This window comes from Haplochromis burtoni, unplaced genomic scaffold (genome assembly GCF_018398535.1).
Source record: "Haplochromis burtoni strain Fernald_Lab_line unplaced genomic scaffold, NCSU_Asbu1 Contig_157, whole genome shotgun sequence".
NCBI classification, from domain to species: Eukaryota; Metazoa; Chordata; class Actinopteri; order Cichliformes; family Cichlidae; genus Haplochromis; species Haplochromis burtoni.
This window is the reverse complement of record NW_024582518.1, coordinates 887,513-897,932: the sequence shown is the minus strand read 5'-3', so window position 1 is coordinate 897,932 and position 10,420 is coordinate 887,513. Positions and strand designations below refer to the sequence as shown.

Genomic DNA, 10,420 nt, shown 5'->3' with positions numbered 1-10,420 from the left:
AATCACAACAACAGCTGCCTATATTATATATTTATATTGTAATGTAAAGACATTATAATAATAAGCGTCTTTTAGACTTTAAAATCTTGGAAAAGGTCAACTTTCAAACCAGGTACACTGCTCTGTTTATGTTTGTTGTGTTTACCTTCATTTTGTATTTATTTTAATTTAATTAGTTTTAATGCTGTAAGAAAATAATTTCACAATTCTGGGCTAAAGACTATTTTGTCTTTATGAAATTTGTTTATACACTGTTAATACATATAGTTTTATTTGTCTCTCATCTTGTTTGTTTGTTTATTATACTGCCTTTTTTATTTTATTTTACAGTAGTAATAGTAACAGTAGTAGATGATAGTTATGCATAACAGTGCCTAATGTTTGGGGTAAGTAACAGTAGCATCTGTAATGGAATATAAAGAGATTTAAATCTATAGGCTACAGCAAAAGTGTTTTTGTTGATGTTTTTAAACAGTTCACCAGAACATGTGGTCTTCATGTTTGAAACTCTGTATGTTAATGAACATACTGATGCTGTGTAATGTAGGTAAACAAGGGTTTTGCTCTTTTTTTCCCTGTAGGCTGTGTGAGGCCACAGGTTCTTCTTAAAATCTGCCACAGTCGTATTAACAGTTGCATTTCAATATGGTCTGCATAACTCTGATGGGGGGGGGATAAACTATATGAAAATCACTCTGTGTGCACTGCTGAGAAAAGAATCCCTTTTGTGAAGAGTTGCAGGACAGAGACAAAGTTTTAGCACTACACTCACATCTTTGAGTCGTACACCCATCCCATTTATATTTTTCTGACCTTTCCCCCTGAATCCAGGTAAACACTCAGACCATCACAAATCCCAGTGTTAAATTTACTGCATGCCACAAATATTATTATTAATGTAAAATGTGAAATACATTATAGGTCTGCCATAAAAAGACTTGCTGTGACCATGCCTCTGTCACAAAAATGACACTACACCACTTGAAAATTCCAGCCATAGTTTTTTAATGCCTGAACATGTTTGTTTCTCTGGTGCGGACTGTTAGTAAATCGAGCTGCTGTCTGTTAAAGTGAGCTGATGGATTTCCAGCGTTAAAATCTTTTTGCTCAAACCAGAGGAATCGTCCCATAATGACCACAAGTACAGTCCCACAGCTCTGCAACACCACAAATGGCGCATTACTGTTTCATCGTCAGAGGAACTCTCTCTCAGTTATCTGTTTAAAATACGATGAACTTTCACTGAAGCTCTAGTAAAACTAATATCAACTGTGAACGAGTTTGACATAAATTGGGGAGTTGTCGCTCTCTGCTGGTAAAACTTTGAACTACATTCTGATATAAATGACTGGCTTTCATTAAATATGTAGGACGTTCTGCATTTATTTTGCTCCCTGTGAAGCTTTGCTGCTCCCCAAAAACTCAACTTCAGTTCAGAACTTAATCAAGGATGCAGCTCACACAAAACAACAGTAAACTGTCAGACTTCAAAAAATAAATGTTTTAAGCATTGAAGAAACCAAGAGCTTAATCCTTCAAATTAAAAAAAAATAGGCCTGTGTGTTTGACGTTTAAGTGACAAAAAATTACACCGTAAGACAAACATTGATATATGCGTCAATTTCTCTCCCCAAAAAGATTAAAACTATAAGGTGATCAGATGTTGATTTTGTCGATTCTGATTGGCCTTAAACGCATCTCTGAGTGTTTCCTTCCTCATTGAAGTTTCATTTCACTTTCCTGTATTTCGTATCAGATGATCGTTTCCATATGAAGCTCCGTGTGAAGGTGAGTGAGGCGGTCTGTAATGTTTTCCTGGATCACATCAGCTGTGTGCCGTTTAGTTCCAGCACAACTCTGCCGCTCATAGCTCACAGTGACAGACTCAGAGTGAATGAAGGAGGCCAGCAGGTAAATGTGTCAGCCACAATTTTATCTGTGTGCGCTTCTTTGTATGTGAGCCAAGGAACTTACCTACTTATTAACTATATTTGAATTCCTATTTAAATATTTTCACCGTGAGGATTTGTCTTTTATTTTGAAACTGGCTTTACAAATTTGATCTTCTCCTGGACCTGAAAGTTAACTCAATATTTTTTCTTCACTGCTCTCTTCGAGTAACTTTGAATACTTCTTTTTTTCTGCTTGAGATATTCCCACCGTTACAGTTACTTCAATTCAATGATTAAACTATAGACAGGAGCTGCTCCAAATGAACAGTATTTTTACTTTTACTACATTTGTCTGAGAACACTTGTTAAGATGAGAGCGATGCTTTCATTTTGGTGTCTTCCACCACACCTACCTTTAAGGGTTTTTTTTCCTAATTATTAAGAGCTCAACATTTCTGTTTATTGGAGAAATGATATAATCATGTATAGTTGACATTTTATTTGTGTATTTCTACTGATTTCTTCCTAGAACAGATTGAACATGTAACTGCTCAAAAAATGAACACTTTGAAAACACATCAGATGTCAGTGGGGAAAAAGGACACAGTGGATATTTGTACTGATATTGAATGGGTAATGTGGTCGGAATGAAAAGAGGCCATGTCGTTTGATGGGAATGAAAATAATAAACCTAATGAATTCAAAGATGCTCAGAAAACCAAAGTGAAAAATTTTCTGAGTCCATTTTGATGAAATTTAATGGCACCAACCCAAAATGGTATTCAGTCGTCTGTATGGACGTCATGTGCTTGTATGCAAGCCTGACAATGTCTGGGTGTGTTCCTGACAAGAGGGTGGAGGGTGTACAGATGGATCTTATCACAGATCTGGAGAAGGGCATCGCTGACCTTCTCAGCAGTCTGAGGGAAAAACGTGGTGGCATCAGATGGACTCAAATATAATGTCCCAGAGTTGTTCTGTTGGATTTAGGTTAGGCAAGCTTTCTGCTGTCAGTTCCTTCATCCTGCAGGAACTGCCTGCATACTCTCGCCACATTTTTCATCAGGAGGAACCCAGGACCCTCTCCACCACTGTCAGGTAGGACATGGGTCTGGGGATTTCATCCTGATACCTAATGGCAGTCAGGGTGTAGTTGCCCAGCCTGTAGAAGTCTGTGTATCCCTCCATCAATTTGTGTCCTCGGACCATCACTGACCCAACACAAAACCGGACATGCTGACATGTTACAGGCAGCATGACGTTCTCCACTGGTTTTTTTAGAGCCTTTCACAGCTGTCCCACATGCTCAGGGTAACCCTGCTCTCATCTGTAAAAAAAACAGGGTGCCAGTGGTGGACCTGCTAATTCTAGTACTCCACAGCAAATGACAATCAGGCTGGTGCTGTGGTGCTGGGCAGTGAGTACAGGGCCCAGTAGAGCATCTCGACCTTCACCACAGGATCTTCATCTTCGTGAAGCCTGTTTCTAATTGTTCGGTCATTTACACCAGTGGACTGCTGGAGGTTGTTTTGTAAGGCTCTGACAGTGCTCATCCTGTTCCTCCTTGCACAAAAGAACAGATACTGCTGATGGCTCAGGACCTTTTATGGCCCCGTCCAGCTCTACCAGAGTGACTGTCTCCTGGAATCTCCTTGATGCTCTTGAGACTTTACAGCAAACGTTCTGGTGTCACCTCTTGGTGCCAGTAGGGACAATGACCTTAGCCAAAGCAAAACTAATGACAAGACAGACAGAAAAGATGAAGAGGGAAAAATGTTAGTGCCCTCCACCTGTAAAACCATTCCCGCTCCTGCTCTATTAACAGAACGCTTTAATTATTTCTTTGAGTAGTACACATTTATAATGGACTTTATTTGATCCTGCTCCAACATTTTAAAGCTTAATAATAATAATTTGATAATAATGATAATAACTAATAATAATTTGTATGTATTACCATTAAAGGGTCTAGTTTTCTGACTGTCACTGTGTACTCATTGCCCAGCCTGGTGGGTTGTTACTGAGGAGTTACACCTGCTACATCTGGCAGTAAAGACTTTTGTTCCATAGGTCAAAAAGAAGTTATTTAATTTTTTATTACATTGAAGCAAAAAATATTAAACATATAATGTATATATGTATGTATGTAAGCTTGCATATATCACAGAAGAAACAGCAAAGACTGGGATGAATGCACAAAGCTGACACTGATTTCTCCCGTGTCAGCCTGTTATACTAAAACTCATCCTAGACATGTGATGTCACATGGTAAAAATGCAAACCACATTGCAAAGATGCTGCTGGCAGCAGTTTCCTGTCTTCTCTCTTCTCTTTTTTTCTGACAGATACAAATGCAACCAAAGGAAGTGAAACACGTTGCCATGGTAACATGGAAACTTGTCAGTCACCTCCATATATTTCTGCAAATACTGATGTCATTGGTCTAATGTGTAACAACAAAATGTTGTTACACATTATCCATATGTTCAGGCAAAAGATAAAAGAATTGTTACTTAATATAAAAACACAATTTAGAGAAACACCTGTGAACCTTAGTTTACCATGATTTATAAAATTTTAAACTAAAACTCGTACATTGGGTAGATAATGTTGTAATCTTCACTCTATACTGCTGGTCCTTTTATCACCCAGCTAAAAAAACCACTCTGAAGTTACAAACACCCTGATGCTCTGCGCGGAGGGAGATCTTTCAACCTAGAAGCAGATCTGAGGGACAGTCCAGCAGGTCCTTACATTTAGACTTGGTGTTTATTTCTAATGGTCATCTACAATATTCAAAACAACTTTCCTAAATGATGATATATGAATATACATAGCACTATATGTGTGTGAGTGTGCGTGTCTGTGTGTAACACCAATGCTCAGGCACCCTATAAACAGGATGTGTGGGGGTATGATGTACTCTCTGCATCTCAGGCTGAAGGGCAACGAACTACTTCTCTCTTTTCTAGCTGTTCCACACATTTCTAACACCCTCCAACTGTGGCTTCCTATTTCGTTTTATGTCAGGCAGACCCCCACTGTCAATAAATTCTTCTCTCTCTACAGTTACACACACCCAGGCTTATAGCTAAACCAACCTAAAACACACACATTCACAAATCCTGTCCTATTCTTGTGATCTACAGCTGCACCCTGTCATCTAAACAAACTTGAGCCCATTTTATTCTAATCATTGTTTTCTTGTACTCACAATAATTATAATCATCACATATTCAAACAGTAATATCCACTTCTTCACTTTACCTTAAATACTACTGATCCTCTCTGAATTATGGATCATCCAAATTGTTTTAAAATCCTGTTTAGATGTGTTAAACTGAGTGATTATTAATGAACTGAAGCTTCCAGTTACAGTGACTCAGTGTATTTCAGTGTGTTCTTCATGACTCCATCTAGTGGACTGATAGTAGAAGTAGAGCAGCTGATGGCAGCTTCCTCTGCCTCACACTGCTGTCTGACTGCATTCAGCTGACACTGAGATGAAGCAGGAAAGAAGCAGCTGATATTTGGCCAGCACACATGATGGAAAGGAGGATTTCAGTTGATGTGCACATGAATGATTTGTGTTTCCTCGGAAGGTGAAGGTAGAAAGTGTGTGTGAGCTGACGTCAATTCAGCAGCATGGATCAGTGTGAGGACAGAGAGGAGGGAGCCCCTCCCTCTAAAACCACTCTGTGTGGGGAACATGAGAGCCAGACCAAAGCTCAGAGGTGAGATGACCATCTCTAACTGTCCATGACTCTTCTCCATGTCACAGCTCAGCACTCACATCACTGCTCCATCATTATTCACAGGAACCAACCTGGACCTGAACCCAGCTGTTTATCCTTAAAAAGCAGTGATTCAAAGGAAGTTGTGATTAATTTCAGACAAAAAAGTTCCTTTGGTAAAATGTAAGTTGTTATTGGTATTAACTGATTTGAACTTCAAATACACATTTTAAGGTTTTATGTGCAAGGAAACATTTGCGGAATTTAATAACTTTTCTTCTGTCAGGATTCATCAAAGACCAGACGCACGTGGACATGAATATAAAGATGAATCCAGCAATGTCTCCTTTAAGAGCAATAATTCAAGGAAACAGCCTACTGATTTTAAAGATGAACAGGCTAATTCTGTAAAGTAAGCAGAAGCATGTTGACTTTGTTAAGATATAGAAAACAAATAAATTTTGTTAATTTTTGTTTTGCTGCATTTCACCTAGCTTACTTCATAATTTGTGTTTCTCTTCCGAATGACATTTCGGAACAACCTGTTGGGCATGCCCACTAAAAACACTCAACATCACCCGTTGATTATTGGTGTTAAACTCATGACCTTTTTCTTTCCAAGCTCCTTAGATCCTGTCTGACATTCTTTTGACCTACACAGCACTATTCACATACTTTTCCTTCCTCCTACTTCATTATGTTTCATATCTACACCTTTGAACAACAGTTTGAATCCACCTCCAACGCCCCTGGCCTTGCTGTCCTTCCACAAACAACAACATTTCTATGTCCCTTCTTTCGCTCAACCAATTTGCTTTGTTTACCAATGGTGGCCCACCATTTAAAGCCCATATTGTTACTTTCCTTCTCCCTCACTGGATTTGAACATGCCTTTCCCTTCTCCTCCTTTTTTGCCTTTAGCCAATACTGGCAGTTTCTACTGTCACCCTGTTAATACGCAGTTGTTTGTTAACCCAGGTCCTGACCAGTCCGGTATAGAAATCACATTCTTGATGACCACATGTTTGATTTGGCCTAGATTGGGCTTGGGAGTGCCAATTATACTCCTACCTCTTTAAGAGTGTTCTTGACTTTGTTAGATTCAGTGTTGTTTTCTTTTGATAATGCTTAAGTGGTGATTGAATTCTTTCTCTTTAAAAATATATATCAGATTATTGATTTGGCCACTCGTAGAATTTTTGTTACCTATGTGATAGGTTTATTTTGATTCCTCCATAGCTTGGACCAGGAGAGCTCAGAGGTACCCAGTGGGCAATCTGCACATCTGTGTCAAACACACTTGGAGTCAATATTTATGGTCTGTACATGTATAACCAGTTTTACATATATTTTGTTCACAGTCATCTCCATGCTGCATTTTGCAGACCAGCGGATTGTTAGTGTGTACAACATGGATCTAATGTTTGGCTCAATTATTTCAATTTATTGTATCATTCGTGTGGTATTTTGTTCCAGCTCGTGGAGGACAACATCATCTCTTTTGTGAAGAAACAACTGAAGGAGCTACAGAAGGTTTTACATGCAGATTTTCCAGAATACTTAGAAAGTCAGAGCAAGGATGAAGAGATGCTGGAGGCTGAGGTTAAAGAGCAGAGGGAAAACAGCAGAGAGGCTTTTGTGAAGATTACACTGCACTTCCTGAGGAAAATTAAGCAAGAGGAACTTGCTGATAGTCTGCAAAACAGTAAGAGGATTTTTCTTAAGACCGCAGCTGCTGGATAAATGCAACAAATATCTCAAGAGCTAGACAAACATATATGTTCACTCTTTAGAGGAATGAGATGTTGACTATATAATAATTCATGTATTTGGGTTATTTATTTTATGTTTTCAGAAATCTTTGCTCGACGTTATCAATATGAACTTAAATCTCACCTAAAAAAGAAATTTGGGTGTGTGTTTGAGGGGATCGCTAAAACAGGAAATCCAACCCTTCTCAATCAGATCTACACAGAGCTCTACATCACAGAGGGAGGGACTGGAAATGTGAATGCCAAACATGAGATCAGACAGATTGAAACAGCATCCAGGAGACTACACAAAAAAGAAACAACAATTAGACAAGAAGACATCTTTAAAGCCCCACCTGGAAGAGATAAACCAATCAGAACAGTCCTGACAAAGGGAGTGGCTGGCATTGGGAAAACAGTCTTAACACAGAAGTTCACGCTAGACTGGGCTGAAAAAAAAGGTAACCAGAACTTTCAGTTCATATTTCCATTTGCATTCAGAGAACTGAATGTCCTTAAAGAGAACAAGTTTAGTTTGGTGGAACTTGTTAATCTCTTCTTTAGTGAAATCAGAGAAGTAAGAATCTGCAGCTTTGAGGACTTCCAGGTTTTGTTTATCTTTGATGGTCTGGATGAGTGCCGACTTCCTCTGGATTTCCACAACACTGAGCTCATAACTGACCCTAGAAAGTCCACCTCAGTGGATGCGCTGCTGATAAACCTCATCAAGGGGAACCTGCTTCCCTCTGCTCAGCTCTGGATAACCACACGACCTGCAGCAGCCAATCAGATCCCTGCTGAGTGTGTGGACATTCTGACAGAGGTCAGGGGGTTCACTGACCCACAGAAGGAGGAGTACTTCAGGAAGAGATCTAGAGATGAGAAGCAGGCCAGCAGGATCATCTCCCACATCAAGACATCACGAAGCCTCCACATCATGTGCCACATCCCAGTCTTCTGCTGGATCACTGCTACAGTTCTGGAGGATGTGCTGAAAACCAGAGAGGGAGGACAGCTGCCAAAGACCTTGACTGATATGTACATCCACTTCCTGGTGGTTCAGACAAAAGTGAAGAAGTTCAAGTATGATGGAGGAGCTGAGACAGATCCACACTGGAGTCCAGAGAGCAGGAAGATGGTTGAGTCTCTGGGAAAACTGGCTTTTGATCAGCTGCAGAAAGACAACCTGATCTTCTATGAATCAGACCTGACAGAGTGTGGCATCGATATCACAGCAGCCTCAGTGTACTCAGGAGTGTTCACACAGATATTTAAAGAGGAGAGAGGACTGTACCAGGACAAGGTGTTCTGCTTCATCCATCTGAGTGTTCAGGAGTTTCTGGCTGCTCTTCATGTCCATCTGACCTTCATCAACACTGGAGTCAATCTGCTGGAAGAGGAACAAAACACCTCCAGGAACTTTGAAACAAGACAACATACAGGGTCTCAATTCTATGAGAGTGCTGTCAAAAAGGCCTTACAGAGTCCAAATGGATTACTGGACTTGTTGCTTCGCTTCCTCCTGGGTCTTTCACTGCAGTCCAATCAGACCCTCCTACAAGGTCTTCTGACACAGACAGAAAATGGCTCACAGATCAATCAGGAAACTGTCCAGTACATCAAGAAGAAGCTCAATGAGAATCTGTCTGTAGAGAAAAGCATCAACCTGTTCCACTGTCTAAATGAGCTGAATGATCGTGCCATAGTGGAGAAGATCCAACAGTCTTTGAGTTCAGAACAATTCTCCACAGATGAGCTGTCTCCTGCTCAGTGGTCAGCTCTGGTCTTCATCTTACTGTCGTCAGAAGAAGACCTTGAGGTTTTTGACTTGAAGAAATATTCTGCTTCAGAGGATGCTCTTCTGAGGCTGCTGCCAGTGGTCAAAGCTTCTCAAAAAGCTCTGTAAGTTATAAAGATTTAAAGATTTAAAGATCCTTCTCTCCCTTTAACAGGAATGACAAACACATCCATCACTGCTTAATTTTATATTACTGTATCTTCAGGCTAAATAGCTGTAACCTGTCAGAAAGAAGCTGTGAAGCTCTGTCCTCTGTGCTTAAAATGGAGGACTGTGAATTGACAGCTATAGATCTGAGTAACAACAACCTGCGGGACTCAGGAGTGAAGTTGATATCTGCTGGACTGAAGCATCCACACATTACACTGAAAACTATCAGGTCAGATAATGTATTTTGCAATTTGATGTGAGAAGGTAATTAGTAGATATTTAAAAAGAAAACTTCCCAGACTTTGAATTTGATGTTTGATGTTTTACAGATGTATATTCATGTTTTTTTATTATTAAGATCTATAAACTCTGGTGATAAGACAACTTGATGAGACTAACAAACTCATATATACATTTACTGGAAAGAGTTAAGCATTTCATTTTAAGCACTTTATTTATTCAGAGTAGGCCAGTAAAGACTTTGCATGTACAAGAATTATCTTTTATTTTTTGGTGCTTTGTTGTCTTTCCAGACTGAGTGGCTGTGACCTATCACAGAGAAGCTGTGAAATTATATCCTCCATTCTCAGTTCCCAGTTCTGTAGTCTAATTGAGCTGGACTTGAGTAACAATGACCTGGCAAAATCAGGAGTGAAAGTGTTGTCTTCTGGATTAGGAAGTCTTCACTGTAAACTAGAAACACTCAGGTCAGGATTCTACATTTGTTTTTATTACTAATAAACACTTTCATTAGCTTAATTTTTATGATTGTTAGACAGACGGTTTTTAAGATTTTTCATAAATTTTCTCCTTCTTTCCACCATAATGTATCGTCAAAAATGATTCCGATTTTTACTTGAATTTGGTTAAAGACTAAAAATAGGTTCCAACTTAGTTTAAGTTTAGCATAGATTTATATTTTTTACTTTCATTTTAACTATTCTACTTTTATTTGAACTATTATATTTCATTGTTTATCATATCATTGACTATGATAAAACATTTAGATTTTAATGTTTCCTCTCAGTGATTTATAGTAACCTAAATGATCATCTGTGTTTGTAGGAACCGTGACACCAAAGTATCGAACCGAAC

At 39.1% G+C, this 10,420-nt stretch overlaps 1 protein-coding gene across 4 annotated transcripts in view; it reads left to right on the top strand.

Moving 5' to 3' along the window:
• Positions 1-1,729: 1,729 nt before the first annotated feature.
• Positions 1,730-10,420, top strand: part of LOC102300733 (protein NLRC3) — a 13,199-nt gene continuing 4,508 nt past the window's right edge. Inside the window, exons 1-9 of one of the 4 annotated variants that reach the window (XM_042225005.1) lie at positions 1,730-1,788; positions 5,495-5,626; positions 5,711-5,809; positions 5,913-6,038; positions 6,866-6,944; positions 7,103-7,331; positions 7,482-9,279; positions 9,381-9,554; positions 9,859-10,032. In XM_042225005.1, coding sequence (XP_042080939.1) covers positions 5,538-5,626; positions 5,711-5,809; positions 5,913-6,038; positions 6,866-6,944; positions 7,103-7,331; positions 7,482-9,279; positions 9,381-9,554; positions 9,859-10,032 — 2,768 coding nt within the window. In that variant the 5' untranslated portion in view covers positions 1,730-1,788; positions 5,495-5,537. The other 3 variants (XM_014336947.2, XM_042225006.1, XM_014336949.2) reach the window with 3 other exon arrangements.